General features: G+C 39.7%; 1 protein-coding gene across 1 annotated transcript in view; it reads left to right on the forward strand.

Moving 5' to 3' along the window:
• The window catches only part of LOC128657868 (zinc finger protein 25-like), a 202,093-nt gene that overhangs the window by 76,190 nt on the left and 99,207 nt on the right, over positions 1 to 26,696 (forward strand). Inside the window, exon 9 of the mRNA XM_053712297.1 lies at positions 14,982 to 15,089. Coding sequence (XP_053568272.1) covers positions 14,982 to 15,089 — 108 coding nt within the window. The remainder of the gene's footprint in view (positions 1 to 14,981; positions 15,090 to 26,696) is intronic.

The raw sequence follows: 26,696 nt of genomic DNA on the forward strand, positions 1-26,696 counted from the left end.
GTCTTTCTGCGAACCCATCCAGACTCGTATTAACAGCTCCTAAGCAATCAGTGTTGACAAGTTTCACTGCCTGCTTCCATCACTCAAGTCAATGTCAGGAGCAACACTACAAGACTGTCAAACTTGAGAGGCTGTGTTTCTGTTCCACGGCATAGATTCCGGTAAGATCATTTCATTTTTTACACATATGATAACGCCAGAAGACAGGGTCACAGTGTGGCTCATTTCTCCAACATAGGTGTGTCCGGTCCACGGCGTCATCCTTACTTGTGGGATATTCTCTTCCCCAACAGGAAATGGCAAAGAGCCCAGCAAAGCTGGTCACATGATCCCTCCTAGGCTCCGCCTTCCCCAGTCATTCTCTTTGCCGTTGTACAGGCAACATCTCCACGGAGATGGCTTAGAGTTTTTTGGTGTTTAAATGTAGTTTTTATTCTTCAATCAAGAGTTTGTTATTTTAAAATAGTGCTGGTATGTACTATTTACTCTGAAACAGAAAAGAGATGAAGATTTCTGTTTGTAAGAGGAAAATGATTTTAGCAACCGTTACTAAAATCGATGGCTGTTTCCACACAGGACTGTTGAGAGGAATTAACTTCAGTTGGGGGAAACAGTGAGCAGACTTTTGCTGCTTGAGGTATGACACATTTCTAACAAGACTTGGTAATGCTGGAAGCTGTCATTTTCCCTATGGGATCCGGTAAGCCATTTTTATTAAATAAGAATAAAGGGCTTCACAAGGGCTTTAAAGACTGGTAGACATTTTTCTGGGCTAAAACGATTGATTTATAAGCATTTTTAATAGTTTATAGCTTTGAGGAGTTATTTTATTCTTGGGAATTATGCTGAATAACCGGCAGGCACTGTATTGGACACCTTTTTCTCTGGGGGCCTTCTCTAATCATAGGCAGAGCCTCATTTTCGCGCCACTAATGCGCAGTTGTTTTTGGGAAGCAAGGCATGCAGATGCATGTGTGAGGAGCTCAGATACATAGAAAAAGCTTACTGAAGGCGTCATTTGGTATCGTATTCCCCTCTGGGCTTGGTTGGGTCTCAGCAAAGCAGATACCAGGGACTGTATAGGGGTTAAATATAAAAACGGCTCCGGTTCCGTTATTTTAAGAGTTAAAGCTTTCAAATTTGGTGTGCAATACTTTTAAGGCTTTAAGACACTGTGGTGAAATTTTGGTGAACAATTCCTTCATACTTTTTCACATATTCAGTAATAAAGTGTGTTCAGTTTAAAATTTAAAGTGACAGTAACGGTTTTATTTTAAAACGTTTTTTGTACTTTATCAAGTTTATGCCTGTTTAACATGTCTGAACTATCAGATAGACTATGTTCTGTATGTGAGGAAGCCAAGGTTCCTTCTCATTTAAATAGATGTGATGTATGTGACAAAAAATTTAGAGAAAATGATGCCCAAGATGATTCCTCAAGTGAGGGGAGTAAGCATGGTACTGCATCATCCCCTCCTTTGTCTACGCCAGTCTTGCCCACACAGGAGGCCCCTAGTACATCTAGTGTGCCAATACTCCTTACTATGCAACAATTAACGGCTGTAATGGATAATTCTATCAAAAACATTTTAGCCAAAATGCCCACTTATCAGCGAAAGCGCGACTGCTCTGTTTTAGAAAATACTGAAGAGCATGAGGACGCTGATGATAATGGTTCTGACATGCCCCTACACCAGTCTGAGGGGTCCAGGGAGGTTTTGTCTGAGGGAGAAATTTCAGATTCAGGGAAAATTTCTCAACAAGCTGAACCTGATGTGATTACATTCAAATTTAAATTGGAACATCTCCGCGCTCTGCTTAAGGAGGTGTTATCTTCTCTGGATGATTGTGACAATTTGGTCATTCCAGAGAAATTATGTAAGATGGACAAGTTCCTAGAGGTCCCGGGGCCCCCCGAAGCTTTTCCTATACCCAAGCGGGTGGCGGACATTGTAAACAAAGAATGGGAAAGGCCCGGCATACCTTTTTGTCCCTCCCCCTATATTTAAGAAATTGTTTCCTATGGTCGACCCCAGAAAGGACTTATGGCAGACAGTCCCCAAGGTCGAGGGGGCAGTTTCTACTCTAAACAAACGCACTACTATCCCTATAGAAGATAGTTGTGCTTTCAAAGATCCTATGGATAAAAAATTAGAGGGTTTGCTTAAAAAGATGTTTGTTCAGCAAGGTTACCTTCTACAACCAATTTCATGCATTGTTCCTGTCACTACAGCAGCGTGTTTCTGGTTCGATGAACTAGAAAAGTCGCTCAATAAAGATTCTTCTTATGAGGAGATTTTGGACAGAATTCATGCTCTTAAATTGGCTAACTCTTTTACTTTAGACGCCACTTTGCAATTGGCTAGATTAGCGGCGAAAAATTCGGGGTTTGCTATTGTGGCGCGCAGAGCGCTTTGGCTAAAATCTTGGTCAGCGGATGCGTCTTCCAAGAACAAATTGCTTAACATACCTTTCAAGGGGAAAACGCTGTTTGGCCCTGACTTGAAAGAGATTATTTCAGATATCACTGGGGGTAAGGGCCACGCCCTTCCTCAGGATAGGTCTTTTAAGGCTAAAAATAAACCAAATTTTCGTCCCTTTCGCAGAAACGGACCAGCCCCAAGTTCTACATCCTCTAAACAAGAGGGTAATACTTCTCAAACCAAGCCAGCCTGGAGGCCAATGCAAGGCTGGAACAAAGGTAAGCAGGCCAAGAAACCTGCCACTGCTACCAAGACAGCATGAGATGTTGGCCCCCGATCCGGGACCGGATCTGGTGGGGGGCAGACTTTCTCTCTTCGCTCAGGCTTGGGCAAGAGATGTTCTGGATCCTTGGGCGCTAGAAATAGTCTCCCAAGGTTATCTTCTGGAATTCAAGGAGCTACCCCCAAGGGGGAGGTTCCACAGGTCTCAATTGTCTTCAGACCACATAAAAAGACAGGCATTCTTACATTGTGTAGAAGGCCTGTTAAAAATGGGAGTGATTCATCCTGTTCCATTAGGAGAACAAGGGATGGGATTCTACTCCAATCTGTTCATAGTTCCCAAAAAAGAGGGAACATTCAGACCAATCTTAGATCTCAAGATCCTAAACAAATTTCTCAAGGTTCCATCGTTCAAAATGGAAACCATTCGGACAATTCTTCCTACCATCCAGGAAGGTCAATTCATGACCACGGTGGATTTAAAGGATGCGTATCTACATATTCCTATCCACAAGGAACATCATCGGTTCCTAAGGTTCGCCTTTCTGGACAAGCATTACCAGTTTGTGGCACTTCCATTCGGATTAGCCACTGCTCCAAGAATTTTCACAAAGGTACTAGGGTCCCTTCTAGCGGTGCTAAGACCAAGGGGCATTGCAGTAGTACCTTACTTGGACGACATACTGATTCAAGCGTCGTCCCTACCACAAGCAAAGGCTCATACGGACATTGTCCTGGCCTTTCTCAGATCTCACGGGTGGAAAGTGAACGTAGAAAAAAGTTCTCTATCTCCGTCAACAAGAGTTCCCTTCTTGGGAACAATAATAGACTCCTTAGAAATGAGGATTTTTCTGACAGAGGCCAGAAAATCAAGACTTCTAAGCTCTTGTCAAGTACTTCATTCTGTTCTTCTTCCTTCCATAGCGCAGTGCATGGAAGTAATAGGTTTGATGGTCGCGGCAATGGACATAGTTCCTTTTGCGCAAATTCATCTGAGACCATTACAACTGTGCATGCTCAGTCAGTGGAATGGGGATTATACAGACTTGTCTCCGACGATACAAGTAGATCAGAGGACCAGAGATTCACTCCGTTGGTGGCTGACCCTGGACAACCTGTCACAGGGGATGAGCTTCCGCAGACCAGAGTGGGTCATTGTCACGACCGACGCCAGTCTGGTGGGCTGGGGTGCGGTCTGGGAACCCCTGAAAGCTCAGGGTCTTTGGTCTCGGGAAGAATCTCTTCTTCCGATAAATATTCTGGAACTGAGAGCGATATTCAATGCTCTCAAGGCTTGGCCTCAGCTAGCAAAGGCCAAATTCATACGGTTTCAATCAGACAACATGACGACTGTTGCGTATATCAACCATCAGGGGGGAACAAGGAGTTCCCTGGCGATGGAAGAAGTGACCAAAATCATTCAATGGGCGGAGACTCACTCCTGCCACTTGTCTGCAATCCACATCCCAGGAGTGGAAAATTGGGAAGCGGATTTTCTGAGTCGTCAGACATTTCATCCGGGGGAGTGGGAACTCCATCCGGAAATCTTTGCCCAAATAACTCAATTGTGGGGCATTCCAGACATGGATCTGATGGCCTCTCGTCAGAACTTCAAGGTTCCTTGCTACGGGTCCAGATCCAGGGATCCCAAGGCGACTCTAGTAGATGCACTAGTAGCACCTTGGACCTTCAACCTAGCTTATGTATTCCCTCCGTTTCCTCTCATCCCCAGGCTGGTAGCCAGGATCAATCAGGAGAGGGCATCGGTGATCTTGATAGCTCCTGCGTGGCCACGCAGGACTTGGTATGCAGACCTGGTGAATATGTCATCGGCTCCACCATGGAAGCTACCTTTGAGACGGGACCTTCTTGTTCAAGGTCCGTTCGAACATCCGAATCTGGCCTCACTCCAACTGACTGCTTGGAGATTGAACACTTGATTTTATCAAAGCGAGGGTTCTCAGATTCTGTCATTGATACTCTTGTTCAGGCCAGAAAGCCTGTGACTAGAAAAATCTACCATAAAATATGGAAAAAATATATCTGTTGGTGTGAATCTAAAGGATTCCCATGGAACAAGATAAAAATTCCTAAGATTCTATCCTTTCTTTAAGAAGGTTTGGAGAAAGGATTATCTGCAAGTTCTTTGAAGGGACAGATTTCTGCTTTATCTGTTTTACTTCACAAAAAGCTGGCGGCTGTGCCAGATGTTCAAGCTTTTGTTCAGGCTCTGGTTAGAATCAAGCCTGTTTACAAACCTTTGACTCCTCCTTGGAGACTCAATTTAGTTCTTTCAGTTCTTCAGGGGGTTCCGTTTGAACCCCTACATTCCGTTGATATCAAGTTGTTATCTTGGAAAGTTTTATTTTTGGTTGCAATTTCTTCTGCTAGAAGAGTTTCAGAGTTATCTGCTCTGCAGTGTTCTCCTCCTTATCTGGTGTTCCATGCAGATAAGGTGGTTTTGCGTACTAAACCTGGTTTTCTTCCGAAAGTTGTTTCTAACAAAAACATTAACCAGGAGATAGTCGTGCCTTCTTTGTGTCCGAATCCAGTTTCAAAGAAGGAACGTTTGTTGCACAATTTGGATGTAGTTCGTGCTCTAAAATTCTATTTAGATGCTACAAAGGATTTCAGACAAACATCTTCCTTGTTTGTAGTTTATTCTGGTAAAAGGAGAGGTCAAAAAGCAACTTCTACCTCTCTCTCTTTTTGGCTTAAAAGCATCATCAGATTGGCTTATGAGACTGCCGGACGGCAGCCTCCTGAAAGAATCACAGCTCATTCCACTAGGGCCGTGGCTTCCACATGGGCCTTCAAGAACGAGGCTTCTGTTGATCAGATATGTAAGGCAGCGACTTGGTCTTCACTGCACACTTTTACTAAATTTTACAAATTTGATACTTTTGCTTCTTCTGAGGCTATTTTTGGGAGAAAGGTTTTGCAAGCCGTGGTGCCTTCCATCTAGGTGACCTGATTTGCTCCCTCCCATCATCCGTGTCCTAAAGCTTTGGTATTGGTTCCCACAAGTAAGGATGACGCCGTGGACCGGACACACCTATGTTGGAGAAAACAGAATTTATGTTTACCTGATAAATTACTTTCTCCAACGGTGTGTCCGGTCCACGGCCCGCCCTGGTTTTTTAATCAGGTCTGATCATTTATTTTCTTTAACTACAGTCACCACGGTATCATATGATTTCTCCTATGCAAATATTCCTCCTTTACGTCGGTCGAATGACTGGGGAAGGCGGAGCCTAGGAGGGATCATGTGACCAGCTTTGCTGGGCTCTTTGCCATTTCCTGTTGGGGAAGAGAATATCCCACAAGTAAGGATGACGCTGTGGACCGGACACACCGTTGGAGAAAGTAATTTATCAGGTAAACATAAATTCTGTTTTCATCTGTATGGAATTAAGGGTTAATATCTCCTGAGGGGGATTATTGAACAGTGTGGATTAATCACATAAGTTTATTTGATTATGCTGCAACATGTGTGAGATGTTTTTTTGGCCATAGGCATATGTTGGAACATACAGGGTTTTACTTTTGTTTTGGGAGCTGCGCACCCTGAAAGGCTTTGCGCGCTTTTTTGCTATTATAGCAGGGGCGGTCCTTCATTGCGCACCATGTGACCGGGTGTGGTCACACTTATTTCCTCTTTCCTGACCGTGTGGTTTACCGGAGAAGCGGTTTCTCTGTTTGGCCTGGGTCATAGAAGGTGGTGAGTGCCCCAGCCATTGGCAGTATATAGGTGCCTTTTTTCTTATTAATCAATAGTCTGCTTTGTTAGCGCAAGCTATGGAGGATTCTGATGCGTTAGAGGGTACTCCCTCTTAACCTAAGTCTAATACCTGTCTATATTGTGAGGAGGCCACGGTATACCCACCCGCTCAACTATGTTCCACATGCCTTGATAAAGTAATCATGTCAAAGAAGATTCATATGTTTGATGCCACTGAGCCATCCACCTCTGAGGAGTCTCCGTCCTGTGAGGTACCCACCCTACAGTCATCTCCTAATACACATGCAGCTTCCCATAGCACTCCTGATCCTCCATTTGGAGGGGGCCTTTTACCGCCAGACTTTACTGCGCAGTTACAAATGGCAGTGTCTGCGCCCTTTAGTGCTTTACCTCGCCGTGCTAAGCGCAAGCGGAAGGTCAAATATTGCTATCCTTCCTAGGTCTCATAAACTAGTTTGTTGGATTTATCTGATGATGAAGGCGCCTCTGATACTTCAGATGGCGCTCTTTCTGGGTCGGAATCTGCTGCCTCTAAACCTCCAGCTGCGGAGGAACCAGACTTTTTAGATTTAGGATTGAACATTTATGCTTTCTATTGAAGGCAGTTTTGGCTACGTTAGAGGTTCCAGAGCCCAAATTGCCTAAGGAACCTTTGATTCCTAAATTAGATAAGGTCTACGAGGACAGGGTTGTACCACAAACTTTCCCGGTTCCTGTAAAGATGGCGAACATTATTAAAAATGAATGGGAAAGGATTGGTTCTTCCTTTTCCCCTTCATCTTCCTTTAAGATATTGTTCCCGGTCCCGGACTCTCAATCGGAGTTATGGGGTTCCATATCCAAGGTGGATGGCGTTTTCTCCACGCTTGCTAAACGCACTACTATCCTGCTTGAGGATAGTTCATCGTTTAAAGAGCCCATGGATAAGAAGATAGAAACTCTGTTAAGAAAGATGTTTCAACATACGGGATATTTGTCTCAACCAGCAACGGCTGTTGCTGCGGTCACTGGAGCGGCTACCTACTAGTGCGACTCCTTATCTGAGTTGATCGAGGTGTAGGGTCCCCTCGATGTGATCCAGGAAAGAATTAGGCCTTAAGGGTGGCTAATTCTTTTATTTGTAATGCTAATATGCAAATTATTCACCTGAATGCTAAGGCTTCAGGTTTTTCTCTTCAAGCCCGTAGGGCACTCTGGCTGAAGTCCTGGTCTGCGGACATGACTTTTAAGTCCAGACTGCTTTCCCTCCCCTTTAAGGGAAAGATTTTATTTGGTCCAGGCCTGGACTCAATTATCTCCACGGTGACTGGAGGCAAAGGTGCCTTTTTATCACAGGATAAGAACAACAAGCCTAAGGGACAAGGCCCTAATTTCCGTTGCTTTCGTTCTAGCCCTCTGCAAAGCCCGAGCAGTCCAAGGGTACTTGGAAGCCGGCTCAGTCCTGGAGTAAATCCAAGCAAAGCAAGAAGGCCGCCGAGACAAAGTCGGCATGAAGGGGCGGCCCCCGATCCGGTCCTGGATTATGTAGGGGGCAGACTGTCGCTCTTTTCCGACGCTTGGTTTGGGGACGTGCAAGACCCATGGGTCCTGGAGGTCATCACTCAGGCATTCAAGATAGGTTTCAAGTCTCATCCACCCAGGGGCAGATTCCTCCTATCAAACCTGTCTTCCAGGCCAGAAAAGAGAGAAGCCTTTCTGGGGTGTGTGAGGGTCTCTCCTCCCTAGGAGTCATTGTCCCGGTACCTCTCGCAGAAAGAGGTTTGGGATACTGTTCAAACCCTTTTGTGGTCCCAAAGAAGGAGGGAACTTTTCGCATGATTCTGGACCTAAAGTGCTTAAACAAATTCCTATCTGTCCCCTCGTTCAAGATGGAGACGATAAGGTCCATCCTTCCCTTAGTTCAGGAAGGACAGTTCTTGACCACTATAGATCTGAAGGATGCTTACCTTCACGTTCCAATCCACAAGGAACACTTCAAGTTCCTAAGGTTTGCGTTCCTGGACCAGCACTTCCAGTTTATTGCACTTCCGTTTGGTCTAGCTACTGCTCCAAGAGTTTTTATGAAGGTTCTAGGGGCTCTGCTTGCAGTGGCCAGAACCAGAGGTATAGCAGTAGCTCCATACTTGGACGATATTCTGGTTCAAGCACCATCTTGTCTGGCAGAACATCATTCGAAATCTCTTCCTTTTTCTCCTTCGATCTCATGGATGGAAGATAAACTTAGAAAAGAGTTCTCTTATTCCCAGTACCAGGGTGGAATTTCCTGGGTACTATAATAGACTCCATATCCATGAGATATTCCTTACAGACCAGAGACGTTTCAAGCTAACTTCTGCTTGTCTTGCCCTCCAAACCTCCTCAAGGCCCTCTGTGGCTCGGTGTATGGAGGTGATTGGTCTCATGGTATCCAGCATGGACATCATCCCTTTTGCCAGATTTCATCTCAGACCACTACAGCTGTGCATGCTGAGACTGTGTGGAACGGCGATCATTCGGATCTGTCTCAACAGATTTCTCTGGACAACCGGTCGAGACAATCGCTCTCCTGGTGGCTCTGTCCAGATCACCTGTCCCAATGGACATCCTTCTTGAGACCATCCTGGAAGATAGTTACTACGGACACAAGTCTATCAGGATGGGGAGCTGTTTGGGGTGCCAGGAAGGCACAGAGCCTGTGGACTCGAGAGGAATCCTTCGCAATCTTCAATGCTCTGAAGGCTTGGCCTCTTCTGGGTTCATCCCAGTTTATCAGATTCCGGGTGTAGACAACTGGGAAGTGGATTTCCTCAGCAGACAATCCTTTCATTCGGGGGAATAGTCTCTCCATCCCGAGGTGTTTGCAGAGATTTGCAACAAATGGGGGATGCCAGAAATAGATCTCATGGCGTCCAGTCTCAATTCCAAGCTACCTAGATATGGGTCACGGTCCAGGGATCATTAAGCAGAGTTAATAGATGCATTAGCAGTGCCTTGAAGGTTCAATCTGATACATTTTCCCGCCGTTACCACTTCTTCCTCATGTAGTGGCCCGCATCGAGCAGGAGCAGGCATCAGTGATACCGATTTCTTCATCGTGGCCGCGAAGGATGTGGTTCGCGGACCTAGTAGGGATGTCCTCATCTCCTCCGTGGAAGTTACCTTGTCGCAGGCATCTGCTGAAACAGGGTCCTTTTGTTCATTAAAATCTAGATTCTCTGAGGCTGACTGCGTGGAGAGGTTTGTCTGAGAGGGTTATTGATACTCTCATTCAGGCTCGTAAGCCTGTTACTTGTCGCATCTATCATAAGTTGTGGAGAGCTTATTCTGGTTTGAAGAGCGCGTGGTTTAGCTTGGCATAAGGTTAGGGCTGCCAGGATACTTTCTTTTCTCCAGGAAGGTCTGGAGAAGGGCCTTTCTGTCAGTTCCCTGAGGGGACAGATTTCAGCCCTTTCTGTTTTGCTGCACAAGAGACTCGCAGAGCTCCCTGACGTGCAATCTTTTGTTAAGGCTCTGATTAGGATCAGACCTGTTGTCCTTGAAGGTTCTTTTCTTTTTCTATTGGCTATTGCGTGAGCACGCAGAGTTTCTGAAATAGCTGCCTTGCAACGTGAGCCTCCTTATCTGGTGTTCCACACTAATAAGGCTGTTCTACGTGCCCGCTTGGGTTTTCTCCCTAAGGTTGTGTCTGATTGTAACATCAATCAGGAGATTGTGGTTCCTTCCTTATGTCCTAATCCTCCCTCTTCGAAGGAACATTTACTTAATAATCTGGATGTGGTTCGAGTGGTGAAGTTTTATCTTCAAGCTACTAAGGATTTTAGGCAAACTTCTTCCTTGTTTGTTATCTACTCTGGAAAACGTAAGGGTCTGAAGGCTTCTTCGACTTCCTTATCTTTTTGGTTGAGGAGTGTTATACTCTTAGCTTACAAATCAGCGGACTTAGACCTCCTCAGAGGATTATGGCTCATTCCACTAGAGCGGTGGCTTCCTCTTAGGCCGAAGCAGCTTTTGGTAGAAAGGTTTTTACAGGCTGTGGTGCCCTCAGATTAGGATCCGCATTTCTTTTACCCCTCCCGTTATCATTTAGTGTCCTCAAGAGCTTGGGTATACTCTCTGATTGGCGGACCAAATTTTTTTTTTCTCTTCTGGCACCATTTATACCCTGATATTTCTCCCACTGTTCTTTGTTCCCTTGGCAGAATGACTGCAATATGAAGGAAGTAGGGGGAGTATTTAATCCTTTCACTGGGGTGTCTTTGCCTCCTCCTGCTGACCAGGTTCAGTATTTCCCAACAGTAAGGAATGATGCTGTGGACTCTCCTCATACAGAAGAAAATGAAATTATCAGGTAGACATAATTTTATGTTTTTTTTTATGTAAACTGTCCATTTAAAGTGACAGTCAAGTCCAAAAAAACTCATGTTTCAAATAGGGCATCTCATTTTAAATAACTTTCCAATTTACCTTTATCACCAATTTTGCTTTGTTCTCTTAGGCCTAGATTTGGAGTTTGGCGGTAGCCGTGAAAACCAGTGTTAGAGGCTCCTAACGCTGGTTTTAGGCTACCGCCGGTATTTGGAGTCATTCAAAAAAGGGTCTAACGCTCACTTTTCAGCCGCGACTTTTCCATACCGCAGATCCCCTTACGTCAATTGCGTATCCTATCTTTTCAATGGGATCTTTCTAACTCCGGTATTTAGAGTCGTGGCTGAAGTGAGCGTTAGAATTCTAACGACAAAACTCCAGCCGCAGAAAAAAGTCAATAGTTAAGAGCTTTCTGGGCTAACGCCGGTTCATAAAGCTCTTAACTACTGTACTGTAAAGTACACTAACACCCATAAACTACCTATGTACCCCTAAACCGAGCCCCCCTCACATCGCCGACACTCGATAAAAAATTTTTAACCCCTAATCTGCCGACCGCAACCTACGTTATACTTATGTACCCCTAATCTGCTGCCCCTAACACCGCGGACCCCTATATTATATTTATTAACCCCTAATCTGCCCCCCTCAACGTCGCCTCCACCTGCCTACACTTATTAACCCCTAATCTGCCGAGCGGACCGCACCGCTACTATAATAAAGTTATTAACCCCTAATCCGCCTCACTCCTGCCTCAATAACCCTATAATAAATAGTATTAACCCCTAATCTGCCGACTGGAGCTCACCGCTATTCTAATAAATGTATTAACCCCTAAAGCTAAGTCTAACCCTAACGCTAACACCCCCCTAAATTAAATATAATTTTAATCTAACGGAATTAATTAACTCTTCTTAAATAAATTATTCCTATTTAAAGCTAAATACTTACCTGTAAAATAAATCCTAATATAGCTACAATATAAATTATAATTATATTATAGCTATTTTAGGATTAATATTTATTTTACAGGTAACTTTGTATTTATTTTAACCAGGTACAATAGCTATTAAATAGTTAAGAACTATTTAATAGCTAAAATAGTTAAAATAATTACAAATTTACCTGTAAAATAAATCCTAACCTAAGTTACAATTAAACCTAACACTACACTATCAATAAATAAATTAAATACAATTCCTACAAATAAATACAATGAAATAAACTAACTAAAGTACAAAAAATAAAAAAGAACTAAGTTACAAAAAATAAAAAAATATTTACAAACATTAGAAAAATATTACAACAATTTTAAACTAATTACACCTACTCTAAGCCCCCTAATAAAATAACAAAGCCCCCCAAAATAAAAAAATGCCCTACCCTATTCTAAATTACTAAAGTTCAAAGCTCTTTTACCTTACCAGCCCTGAACAGGGCCCTTTGCGGGGCATGCCACAAGAAGTTCAGCTCTTTTGCCTGTAAAAAAAAACATACAATACCCCCCCCAACATTACAACCCACCACCCACATACCCCTAATCTAACCCAAACCCCCCTTAAATAAACCTAACACTAAGCCCCTGAAGATCTTCCTACCTTACCTCATACCAGGTTCACCGATCGATCCAGAAGAGCTCCTCCGATGTCCTGATCCAAGCCCAAGCGGGGGGCTGAAGAGGTCCATGATCCGGCTGAAGTCATCATCCAAGCGGGAGCTGAAGAGGTCCATGATCCGGCTGAAGTCTTCATCCAAGCGGGAGCTGAAGAGGTCCATGATCCGGATGAAGTCTTCTATCAACGGCATCTTCAATCTTCTTTCTTCGGGAGCCATCATCTTCCATCCGACGCGGAACATCCTCTTCTCCCGACGCCTACTCGCCGAATGACGGTTCCTTTAAATGACGTCATCCAAGATGGCGTCCCTCGAATTCCGATTGGCTGATAGGATTCTATCAGCCAATCGGAATTAAGGTAGGAATATTCTGATTGGCTGATGGAATCAGCCAATCAGAATTGAGTTCAATCCGATTGGCTGATTGGATCAGCCAATCGGATTGAACTTGATTCTGATTGGCTGATTCCATCAGCCAATCAGAATATTCCTACCTTAATTCCGATTGGCTGATTGTTGTAATATTTTTCTAATGTTTGTAAATATTTTTTTATTTTTTGTAACTTAGTTCTTTTTTATTTTTTGTACTTTAGTTAGTTTATTTCATTGTATTTATTTGTAGGAATTGTATTTAATTTATTTATTGATAGTGTAGTGTTAGGTTTAATTGTAACTTTGGTTAGGATTTATTTTACAGGTAAATTTGTAATTATTTTAACTATTTTAGCTATTAAATAGTTCTTAACTATTTAATAGCTATTGTACCTGGTTAAAATAAATACAAAGTTACCTGTAAAATAAATATTAATCCTAAAATAGCTATAATATAATTATAATTTATATTGTAGCTATATTAGGATTTATTTTACAGGTAAGTATTTAGCTTTAAATAGGAATAATTTATTTAAGAAGAGTTAATTAATTTCGTTAGATTAAAATTATATTTAATTTAGGGGGGTGTTAGTGTTAGGGTTAGACTTAGCTTTAGGGGTTAATACATTTATTAGAATAGCGGTGAGCTCCAGTCGGCAGATTAGGGGTTAATAATTGAAGTTAGGTGTCGGCGATGTTAGGGAGGGCAGATTAGGGGTTAATACTATTTATTATAGGGTTATTGAGGCGGATTAGGGGTTAATAACTTTATTATAGTAGCGGTGCGGTCCGCTCGGCAGATTAGGGGTTAATAAGTGTAGGCAGGTGGAGGCGACGTTGTGGGGGGCAGATTAGGGGTTAATAAATATAATATAGGGGTCGGCGGTGTTAGGGGCAGCAGATTAGGGGTACATAGGGATAATGTAAGTAGCGGCGGTTTACGGAGCGGCAGATCAGGGGTTAAAAATAATATACAGGGGTCAGCGATAGCGGGGGCGGCAGAATAGGGGTTAATAAGTGTAAGGTTAGGGGTGTTTAGACTCGGGGTGCATGTTAGAGTGTTAGGTGCAGACGTAGGAAGTGTTTCCCCATAGCAAACAATGGGGCTGCGTTAGGAGCTGAACGCGGCTTTTTTGCAGGTGTTAGGTTTTTTTTCAGCTCAAACAGCCCCATTGTTTCCTATGGGGGAATCGTGCACGAGCACGTTTTTGAAGCTCGCCGCTTCCGTAAGCAACTCTGGTATCGAGAGTTGCAGTGGCGTTAAATATGCTCTACGCTCCTTTTTTGGAGCCTAACGCAGCCATTCTGTGGACTCTCAATACCAGAGTTATTTTAAAGGTGCGGCCAGAAAAAAGCCAGCGTTAGCTACGCGGGTCGTTACCGACAAAACTCTAAATCTAGCCGTTAGTATTCTTAGTTAAAAGCTAAACCTAGGAAGGCTCATATGATAATTTCTAAGCCCTTAAAGGCCGCCTCTTATCACATGCTTTTTTATTTGTTTTTCACAACAGGGGAGAGCTAGTTCATGTCAGACATATAGATAAAATTGTGATCACGCCCATGGCTTGTGGCAGACACTGCACTAATTGGCTAAAATGAAAGTCAATAGATAATAAATAAAATGTCATGTGATCAGGGGGCTGTCAGAAGATGCTTAGATACAAGTTAGTCACAAAAGTAAAAAGTGTATAATTATAACTGTGTTTGGTTATGCAAAACTGGGGAATGGGTAATAAAGGGATTATCTATCTGTTTAAACAACAAAGATTCTGGTGTTGACTGTCCCTATAAGCAGGGCACAAGTGAGTGTACATGTGTTGTGTCTGCGGGATTGTCTGGAACAGGTGAGCGTACATCTGTAAAATGCCAGAGTGAAGCAAGGTACGTGTGAGTATGTGTGTGACATGTCTGAGGGATCTAGGGCCTAGGTGAGTGAACGTGTGGGACATGTCTGAGGGATGCAGGGCACAGGGGAGTGTGTGTGTAATTTACCTGAAGAAACAAGGTTTATGTGAGTATATGCATGTGATGCTTCTGAGGGACGCATGATACAGGTTGTTGTACTGTGTTTAAGGGATTTGGTGCATATGTGAGTGTACGTGTGATGTGACTGAGGCACAGGTGAGTCTACATGTGTGACATTCAGATATTACAACTTCCTTGTCCAGTGCTGAAATGTGACCATATTTATATGATCTATGCAGGTGATGTTAAGACTGAAGTTACACTTAATGCTGAACAAACAGATGATCTGTATGTAAATTGTCAACAGGAAGTTGTAAAGCAGGAAGTCATTGTCAATATCAGTACAGGTGAGTGCACGTGTGTGATGTCTGAAGGATACAGATTACACTAGACACAGGGAAGTTTTAATTCTGGGAGAGGGATACACATAGATTAAAACTCACCTGTTATTTGTAGGTGATTGTGATATAATCTATGTAGTTTATTACTCCCTTTGTATGTTATAGACGTTTAAATCAGTGCTGTGAGTATAGATTGCAGCAGTGTTTTAAAGGAATATTAAACTGTAAAAGCATGGACCTCAAAGTAGAGTAACTTGCAAGTTTCTGATACTATTGTGCTACATAAATAGTTTTTAAACCAATTTCTCAAAAGAAGTACATGGTTATTTTAAATCAGAGCTCGACCTACCCAGGAGCCAGGGTGCCACTGGCTCCTAAATTTTTGGGGTTAATTGCTATAGAGAGAGATAGATGGAGATAGATATAGATAGATAGAGATTGAGATATATATATAGATAGATATATAGAGAGAGAGATGAGAGAGAGAGATAAGGCAACAAACAAATGCACTCTCAGGTCTTGTTAATAGTGGGTCATAAACCAATGTTTATTGACGTTTCGGGGTTCACACAGACCCCTTCATCAGATGAAGGGGTCTGTGTGAACCCCGAAACATCAATAAACATTGTTTTATGACCCACCATTAACAAGACCTGAGAGTGCATTCGGTTGTTGCATTATTCATTTCATGTTTGCACCCAGGCTGCTGACCCAGGAGGGCAGATTTACTTTCAAGATTGCATTATATATATATATATATATATATAGAGAGAGAGAGCGAGAGATAGAGATATAGATAGATAGAGATAGATGAATATATATATAAATATATATATACACAAGAAAAATCCCTTATGACAAGTTCCCAGACCTACGTATTCTCCAATATAGTCGGCACTTTACAGGCACATCACACAGGATAGTGTAAAAAGATCATACCTTTATTTTCGGTGTCACATACAAACACACAGCAAACACATGCAGGGTGATTACCAGGAGACAAAGGTGCTAATGGAGTGTGACGTCATCTGACGCGTTTCACGCCCTTCTGGCGCTTTGTCAAAGATAAAGATATATATATATATATATATATATATATATATATATATATATGTGTGTGTGTGTGTATATATATATATATATATATATATATATATATATATATATATATATATATATATATATATATATATATATATATATTCTTTCACTCATGGTTAGTGTTTGGCTGAAGCCATTTATTATCAATCAACTGTGTTTACTCTTTTTAAATCATAATGACAACAGAAACTACCCAAATGACCCTGATCAAAAGTTTACAAAACCTGGTGATTTTGGCCTGATAACATGCACCCAAGTTGACACAAAGGGGTTTGAATGGCTGTTAAAGGTAACCATCCTCACCTGTGATCTGTTTGCTTATAATTAGTGTGTGTGTATAAAAGGTCAATGAGTTTCTGGACTCCTGACAGACCCTTGCAAGTTTCCCCCAGTGCTGCACTGACGTTTCTGGATTCTGAGTCATGGGGAAAGAAAAAGAATTGTCAAAGGATCTGTGGGAAAAAAGGTAGTTGAACTGTATAAAACAGGAAAGGGATATAAAAAGATATCCAAGGAATTGAGAATGCAAATCAGCAGTGTTCAAATTCTAATCAAGAAGTGGAAAATGAGGTGTTCTGTTTGATAACATACTGCATTCATCTTGCCATCAATTCTGACCAAATTTCCTGTGCCTTTGTAGCTCACACATCCCCAAAACATCAGAGATCCACCTCCGTGTTTCAAAGTAGGAATGGTGTACCTTTCTTCATAGGCCTTGTGGACTCCTCTCCAAATGCAGCGTTTATGGTTGTGGCCAAAAAGCTCAATTTTGGTCTCATCACTCCAAATGACTTTGTGCCAGAAAGTTTGAGGCTTGTCTCTGTGCTGTTTGGCCTATTGTAAGCGGGATACTTTGTGGCATTTGTGTAGTAATGGCTTTCTTCTGGCGACTCGACCTTGCAGCCCATCTTTCTTCAAGTGCCTCCTTATTGTACATCTTGAAACAGCCACACCACATGTCCTGTATTTCACCTGTAGTTATTAGTGGGTTTGTCTTTGCATCCCAAACAATTTTCCTGGCAGTTGTGGCTGAAATTTTAGTTGGTCTACCTGACCGTGGTTTGGTTTCAACAGAACCCCTCATTTTTCACTTCTTTATTAGAGTTTGAACACTGCTGATTTGCATTCTCAATTCATTGGATATCTTTTTATATCCCTTTCCTGTTTTTACAGTTCAACTACCTTTTCCCGCAGATCCTTTGACAATTATTTTTCTTTCCCCATGACTCAGAATCCAGAAACGTCAGTGCAGCACTGGATGAAAGATGCAAGGGTCTGTCAGGAGTCCAGAAATTCATTGACCTTTTATACGCACACACTAATTACAAGCAAACAGATCACAGGTGAAGATGGTTACCTTTAATAGCCATTCAAACCCCTTTTGTGTCAGCTTATGTGCATGTTATCAGGCCAAAATTACCAGGGTATGTAAACTTTTGATCAGGGTCATTTGGGTAGTTTCTGTCGTCATTATGATTTAAAAAGAGTAAACACAGTTGATTGATAATAAATGGCTTCAGCCAAACAAACACTAACCAGGAGTGAAAGAAAAGTTTTTGTGTTATCATTCATATTCTCTGAAAAATGGCAGAGAAATCATAAATTCTGCCAGGGTATGTAAACTTAATCAAGAAAATGAAATACAGCACCCACCATAAACTGAGCACGGAGAGGGTTAACCAAGCCCAACTGAATAAAAAAAAGAAAGTTCTCCAGCTAGTGATAATCCATAATGACCTTTATTGTGCATACAGGGTCCAAAATCAGCAACGTTTCAGCAACGCTTGTGACTCTCGTGCATTAAATGTACCCGATACCATGTTCCTGCATGATGAGGCTTTATTTACAGAACCAGGACTGGTTGTAAAACCCTATATTAAGAATGTTTTGATTGATTCTATTGATATTAATGGTTGTAATATTGTACACAATATCTCAGGAGTCAATTTGACCGATGCAGAGATTTTATTTCTTTCATGAAATTAGCAAGAGTCCATGAGCTAGTGACGTATGGGATATACATTCCTACCAGGAGGGGCAAAGTTTCCCAAACCTTAAAATGCCTATAAATACACCCCTCACCACACCCACAATTCAGTTTTACAAACTTTGCCTCCCGTGGAGGTGGTGAAGTAAGTTTGTGCTAGATTCTTCGTTGATATGCGCTCCGCAGCAGGCTGGAGCCCGGTTTTCCTCTCAGCGTGCAGTGAATGTCAGAGGGATGTGAAGAGAGTATTGCCTATTTTGAATTCAATGATCTCCTTCTACGGGGTCTATTTCATAGGTTCTCTGTTATCGGTCGTAGAGATTCATCTCTTACCTCCCTTTTCAGATCGACGATATACTCTTATATATACCATTACCTCTACTGATTCTCGTTTCAATACTGGTTTGGCTTTCTACTACATGTAGATGAGTGTCCTGGGGTAAGTAAGTCTTATTTTCTGTGACACTATAAGCTATGGTTGGGCACTTTTATATAAAGTTCTAAATATATGTGTTTAAACATTTATTTGCCTTGATTCAGGATGTTCAATATTCCTTATTTCAGACAGTCAGTTTCATTATTTGGGATAATGCATTTGAATATTAAATTTTTCTTACCTTTTAAAATTTGACTTTTTTTTCCTGTGGGCTGTTAGGCTCGCGGGGGCTGAAAATGCTTCATTTTATTGCGTCATTCTTGGCGCTGACTTTTTTTGGCGCAAAAATTTCTTAGTCATTTCCGGCGTCATACTTGTCACCGGAAGTTGTTTTTATGTGCGTCATTTTTTTTGATGTTTTTTTGCACCAAAGATGTCGGCGTTACCGGATGTGGCGTCATTTTTGGCGCCAAAGCATTTAGGCGCCAAATAGTGTGGGCGTCTTTTTTGGCGCTAAAAAATATGGGCGTCACTATTGTCTCCACATTATTTAAGTCTCATTGTTTATTTGCTTCTGGTTGCTAGAAGCTTGTTCACTGGCATTTTTTCCCATTCCTGAAACTGTCATTTAAGGAATTTTTATAGATTTTGCTTTATATGTTGTTTTTTCTATTACATATTGCAAGATGTCTCAGATTGACCCTGGATCAAAAGCTACTTCTGGAAAAACACTTGACTGAGTTCAGTCCTACCAAAGCTAAGTTCATTTATTTTAAATGTTATGAATGTTTACCTTTAGCTATGGTTTGTAATAAGTTATTATGATAAACTTTTACATGCAGAATCCATTAGTATTTATGCTTTATATATTGCCATTCTTTTTACATCTTATGTACAAGAAATATTTAGAAGATTTATAAGAAATATTTTTCTGTTTCTATTTTAAAGGCTTTGTCTGACTTCGTGCCTTCTAATAAAATATTTTAGGTCTTTTTCACTTCTTTTTTAATTATTGATGTTTCAAATGACCAACAACATACTGATTTATCCTTCTCTGATAATGTTTTTTTCTCATTCAGAATTTTCTTCATCAGATATTGACACTAACAAATCTACTTTTTTATTAAAGTACATTTATTCTTTGTTGAAAAGGTGTTGTTTATTTTGGATATTAAGGTAACTAGTTCTTTTTCAAGACTAGCTAATACTATTTCTGCTTATTTATTCTTCTGTGTTTTCAGAGGTTTTCTTTCCAATTCCTCATACTAGGGAATGGAATAGGCTGAGATTTTTCTTTTATTCCTTCTTCAAAGGTTTTAAACTATATTCTTTGCCAGCAGTTAAATTCAATTTGGAAGGTTCTCCAATTAATTGGGGCTATCTCTACTCCTACTAATTATGCTATTGTTTCTATAGCAAAATAGTATTTATTTTCCTTTAGATGGTTGTATCTTATTTATGGAAAATTATTTAGTTTCAGGTACTTTTCTTGGTCCTGTGATTTATTTGGATGTTGCAATTGCTTCATTTTTGTTCAGATTATGATTTATTTTAGCATTGTTAAGGGACAACATTTACTAGACTAGGTGCTGTTGCATTTGTCTTGTTGTTTTGCATTTTTTGATTATGCAAGTCCACTGTATTGACTGGTCCTTTAACTGGACTATCATGCTAATAATTTCATTTGTGTCTTCATTTTATTGTATATTTTCGCAAATGAGGGTTAATCTATGTCTTTAGCTATTTTTAGCTAGAAGAATTTTGTGATTTTTAAAAAATCCATATTTCTTTTGTTCTAAGATAATCAATTATTTGTTTTATAATTGGATTCAATTCTTAACTGTTACTCTGGGCTTCAAGATTGAGTTCTAAGACTAAAACTTTAAGCTTATACTAGTTTGGTTGTTCTTATTAAGGAACGAATTCCTGAATTCTTTCCCAAGTAACATGTTTTTAAATTGGAAATTTTTCAGTTCGAAATCAGCTCCCTAAAATTGCAATGTACGTGCCGTATTCCAGCTTGGCTGGCAAGGGGCAGGTTTAGAATTCTTTGAAATTTATTTCTATTTGGTCGAAATTTCTTTGATTTTATTCCAGTAAGGCTAACACTTTCTTTAAGTGTGTTTCGGTCCTATATATTTTGGGTACTGTTGAAGCATGGCTGGGCACCCATGGGGTTCAAGCGCTGCTCAGACCTGGAATCTTCTGGGGTATTTCTTCCAGTTCCATTTTTAGGAACTGGGTTTTCGAGTTTTATTCAAACTATTCTGCCTTTTTTTGGTCAGTGATAGCATTATTTGTTTTCATTAGATACAATAAATGCATATTTTCATTTTTCTGTTTTCATTCAGATTATTTTCTGAGGATGCGGAATCTCATATGATTCACTTTGCTCTTCAGGACATAGTTAGAGGATCTTTTTTTCAAAAGCTCTTGATTCCTCACACAAGGGTCACCTTTTTTAGGTTTCCAGATAGTTTGTGTCACTGTCTTTGTCTCTATCAGACAAGGGATAATTTTATTGTGTTCCGTTTGTCGGTACCTTTAGTCTCTATTATATCCTTCAGTTGCTATATATGCATAGAAGTTTTAGGTCTTATGGCCACAGCATTGGATTTAATTCCCTTTGCTCATTTTCAATAGAACCTTTCCAGTCTTTTATGCTGAATTATGGTGCAGGGTTTCTAGGATTTCGCATTTTAAATCTTCGAATCCTAATATTTATCTCTCTTGATTTGGTGGTTAAGATCACCATCATTTAGTTCTACAGGTCTCTTCGTTTCTTTCAACCTGGACCATGATCTCTACAGATGTGAATCTTTTTGGTTGGGAGGCTGTCTGTGGATCTCTGTCAGCACAAGGGGTTTGGAAATCTCAGGAGGCGAGATTACCATTTGATATTTTAGAACTCCGTGTTTTCTCAGAGTTTTTCAGTTAGTTTCTTTTTGAAGAAGAAACGTTTAATGTTTTTCAGACAATATCACTACTATGGTGTATGTCAATCATCAGAGTAGGACTATCAGTCCTTAGGCTGTGACAGAAGTGTCTCGGATATTAGCTTGGGCTAAATCCAGCTCCTATCTAAATTCTGTGTTTTTTTCCCAGGTATAGATATTTGGGAAGCGGATTATCTCTGTTAATCAAGCTTTTCTTCCGGGAGAATGGTCTCTCTTACCCAGATATGTTTTTCATCTCATCTGGATAAAGAACTTCCCAGGGGCCTATTAAGGTCCGGGAATCTTCAGGCGGAAGTAGTGTATGCATTGACATTTCTTTGGAATTATCTTTTTGTCTATTTTTTTCCGCCTCTAGTTCTTCTTCCAAAATTCTTATGGAGTATTTGTTTGTTATGCTGGTAGCTCCAGCATGGCCTCTCAGGTTTTGGTATACGAATCTCATTCGGATGGCCAGTTACCAACGTTGGACACCTCCGTTTAAACCAGACCTTTTTTCTTTCTCAAGGCCATTTTTTCCATCAGGATCTCAAATCATTACATTTGAAGGGATGGAGATTGAACGCTTGGTTTTTAGTCATAGAGGTTTTTCTGACTCATTGATTAATACTATGTTTCAGGCTCATAAATCTGTCTCTAGAAAGATTTATATTGAGTCTGGAAGACCTACTTTTTTTGGCATTCTTTTAAAATTCATAGAATTTTATTATTTTTTCAGGTTGGTTTGGATAAGGTTTTGTCTTCAATTCTTTGTTAGGACAAATCTCTACTCTTTCTGTTCTTTTTTCACAGAAAGATTGCTAATCATCCTGATATTCAATGTGTTATACAGGCTTTGGTCCATATCAAGCCTGTCATTAATTCAATCTCTCCTCTTTGGAGTCTCAATTTGGTGCTGAGGGCTTTACAGGCTCCTCCGTTTGAAACTATGCATTTTCTGAACGTTAAATTACTTTCTTGGAAAAGTATTGTTCCTTTTGGTTATTTCTTCTACTAGAAGAGTTTTTGAGTTATCTGCTCTTTTTTGTGAATATCCTTTTCTGATTTTTCATCAGCATAAGGCAGTGTTACTTCCTGATATTCATCATTTTGTTCAGGTTTTGATTCGTATCAAACCTGTCATTAAGCCAATTTCTCCTCCTTGGAGTCTTAATTGTGTTCTGAAGGTTTTTCAGGCTCTTCTATTTTGAGCATATGCTTGCTCTGGACATTCATTACTTTCATGGAAAGTATTTTTCTTTTTGGACATCTCTTCAGCTAGAACAGTTTTTGAATTATCTGTTTTTTCTTGTGAATCTCCTTGTTCTGATTTTTCATCAGGATAAGGTGTTTTTTCTGTCCTCATTTCAATTTTCACTTAAGTTGTGAATTCTAACAACATTAGTGGAGGAATTATTGTCTTTTCCTTGTGTCCTAATCCTAAGAATTCTTTGGTAAGATTCTTACATTCTTTAGGATGTGGTAAGAGTTTTGAAATATTATGTTGAAGCTACTCAGATTTCAGTCAGACTTCTAGTCTATTTGTTATCTTTTCTGGTTTTAGGAAGGTCAGAAGGCTTCTGCCATTTCTTTGGCATCTTGGTTAAGCTTTTGATTCATCATGCTTATTTGGAGTCTGATTATTCCACGTCTCAGAGGATTACGGCTCATTCTACTAGGTCAGTTTCTACTTCCTGGGCTTTTTAAGAATGAAGCTTCTGTTGATCAAATTTGCAAAGCAATGACTTGGTCTTCTTTGCATATTTTTACTAAATTCTACCATTTTGATGTTTTCTCTTCTTTAGAAGCAGTTTTTGGTAGAATAGTACTTCAGACAGCTGTTTCAGTTTGATTCTTCTGCTTATAATTTCAGTTTAAAATTGAAACTTTTGATTTGGGTAGTGGATTAATTTTTCAGCGGAATTGACTGTCTTTATTTTATCCCTCCCTCTCTAGTGACTCTTGCGTGGAAGTTCCACATCTTGGGTATTTATATCCCATACGTCACTAGCTCATGGACTCTTGCTAATTTCATGAAAGAAAACATAATTTATGTAAGAACTTACCTGATAAATTCATTTCTTTCATATTAGCAAGAGTCCATGAGGCCCACCCTTTTTTGTGGTGGTTATGATTTTTTTGTATAAAGCACAATTATTCCAATTCCTTATTTTTTATGCTTTCGCTCTTTTCTTATCACCCCGCTTCTTGGCTATTCGTTAAACTGAATTGTGGGTGTGGTGAGGGGTGTATTTATAGGCATTTTAAGGTTTGGGAAACTTTGCCCCTCCTGGTAGGAATGTATATCCCATACGTCACTAGCTCATGGACTCTTGCTAATATGAAAGAAATGAATTTATCAGGTAAGTTCTTACATAAATTATGTTTTCTTAACAAAGGATTGTCATATTACTCCATTAATAAAGGTAATTTATTTCAGATGAAGCATAAATTATACAAGTTTTTTTCGCTCTATTAAGCTGAAATTATTTTTTGATAAAAATGTTAATGATATTGGTGCAAAAGGCCACATTACCAATAATAATACTCTTACCTGCAAATCAGTAGGTCTTAAAAGTTCAATCCTAAAATTAATGATGCTAGTGCATTAATTTTAGGATTGAACTTACTCATGCTTTTAAGACCTACTGATTTACAGGTAAGAGTATTATTATTGGTAATGTGGCCTTTTACACCAATATCATTAACATTTTTATCAAAAAAACATTATTATTTTTTTCCTCTCTCCCCCCTCCCCCCCATGTCTTTTTCCTCTCCCTGTACATGAAGTTTGATAGTAACTACTGATAAAGGAGAATATTAGATTTCTCTCCTGGAACGTGGGAGGCATCACCTCCCCAATCAAAAGGAAGTTAATAGTGAGACAACTTGGGGAAACTCAACCCTGATATAGCTATTATACAGGAAACCCACTTAAAATTGGAAGAAGTGGCTAAACTTAAGAGTAAATGGGTTGGGGAGGTGATTGCCACCCACTGTTCCAGGAGAAAGAAGGGAGTAGTGATACTAATAAATAAAAAACTGACATATAATATTATTAAAGTAGATATAGACTCAGATAAATGGTGGTTGATATTAGAACTCCAGGTTAAGGGAATTAAGTTTATTTTATGTAATGTATATGGCCCCAATAAAACAGATGTAAATTTCTGGAATAATCTAATTTTCCGATTATCTGAATATATTGGACAAAATGTAATATTAGCAGGTGATTTTAATTTAATACCTACCAAATTAGACAAAATCAGCCCTAAAAGCGTTGCTTTCTCTAACAAAAGGCTAAAATATTCATACAAGTATGCAAAAATCTTAAGATCCATGATATATGGCGTACACAACACCCTGATACCAAAATGTTCACGTGTGATTCTAAAGCTTTCGGCTCTCTTTCTAGGATATATTTTTTTTTAGTATCAAAGTCACTATTTAATCTAGAAGTAAAAATCAAAATACACTATATAAATATCTCGGACGATGAGATCATTTCATTAGAAATCGGGTTAAGCTCAAGCCCAAGAAATGGAGGGACTAATTTTTTCTTTCCTAAATTCTTAGCGAATAATGAGAATTTTTGTAATTGGCTGATACAAAAATGGAGTTTTTAATATTTTCAATAAATCCTATAGAGAAAAAGTTGAGATCTTCTGGGAAACGGCTAAAGCCTGGCTAAGAGGTGAAATTAAAGCATATATGATGATTTAAAAATAAAAAAAAGGTCAAGGCTAGAGAGACCCAGTTGTTTAGCCAAGTACGCAATGTTTTTCGTAAATATATGAATGAGCCTAGTAAAAAGCTATGGGATAGATATAAACAAGCAAAACTGGATAGAGATTTATTCATTAAACATCAAAGTGCTTGGGAAGAACTGAAATTAAGCGCAATTTATAAAGATCACCATGGTAAATAAGCAAAATTTTTATCTAGACTGGACAAAGCCAGAAAAAAAATAATACAATAAGTGGTAAGTGAGCAAAATGGATACACAGATCTCGCTAAGATTAAATAGATTTTTTTGAATTACTATCAAGAGATTTATAAACCTGCAGACGTGGATACAAACAATAAAAATGACTTTTGGAGCAGAGTGAAGTTACCCAAAGTTCCACAAGACTGTATATATGATTTAAATAGTCCCATTACTAGAGAGGAAGTGATAGAAGCTATAGACCAGGCCAAAAGTAATAAAGCTCCGGGGCCAGATCAGATCCCCATAGAAATGTACAAAATCTTAAAATCAGAGTTAGCGGACATTCTAACTAAGTTGTTTAATTACTATTACATTCATGCACCTAAAATGGCCAAATATTTTGCAGCATCCAATATTACGCTTATTTTAAAAAAAGATAAAAATCCTTTAGATCCAGGTTCATATAGACCCATTTCTCTCTTGAACATAGACTACAAATTATTAACACATATCATTGCCAATAGATTGAAGTTGTGTCTTGAGCATGTCATACATGCAGATCAATCTGGTTTCATGACCGGAAGATCTTCTATTAAAAATATACGCAAAGTTACACTAGTTCTCGAGTATTATAGGGACATATTAGATGGGAAAGCTCAGAATAAACAAGATATGGCTTTGATTGCGGTGGATGCCGAAAAAGCATTTGATTCCATAATATGGGACCATCTATATACATTCTTAGACAAGTTTGGATTTTCCGGACACTTTATCAAATTTATTAGGACAATATATGACTATCCAAGCACGTCTATTTTGATTAACGGTAGCCAGACAAATAACTTGATACTGAATAGGGAAACTAGGCAGGGTTGTCCACTCTCGCCTTTATTGTTTAACATTTCATTAGAACCCTTGGCTATTAGGTTGCGGGAAGAGTTAAAAGGTATTTGTTTAGGAGAACAAAGGTTAGTTTTATTACTATATGCAGATGATTTGTTGCTGTTTGTGGAAAACTCAAAAAAGAATATACCAAAGGTCTTAGATATTATGAAGATATATGGTTCCTTCTCAGGTTACAAAGTTAATACTAGTTATTCGGAAATTCTATGGATCCATAAAAACAGGAAAAGTATCAAAGAATGTGTATTTAAAGAAACTCCATCTATTAAATATCTAGGAATACATCTTCATGTAGACCCCAAACAGTGGTACAAGCTGAATTATACACCTTTCTTTAGAAAAGCTTCTTTGAAGTTTGAGAGATGGAAAGCCTTCCCTATTTCCC

The sequence above is a fragment of the Bombina bombina genome, chromosome 4 (genome assembly GCF_027579735.1).
Source record: "Bombina bombina isolate aBomBom1 chromosome 4, aBomBom1.pri, whole genome shotgun sequence".
Classification (NCBI taxonomy): domain Eukaryota; kingdom Metazoa; phylum Chordata; class Amphibia; order Anura; family Bombinatoridae; genus Bombina; species Bombina bombina.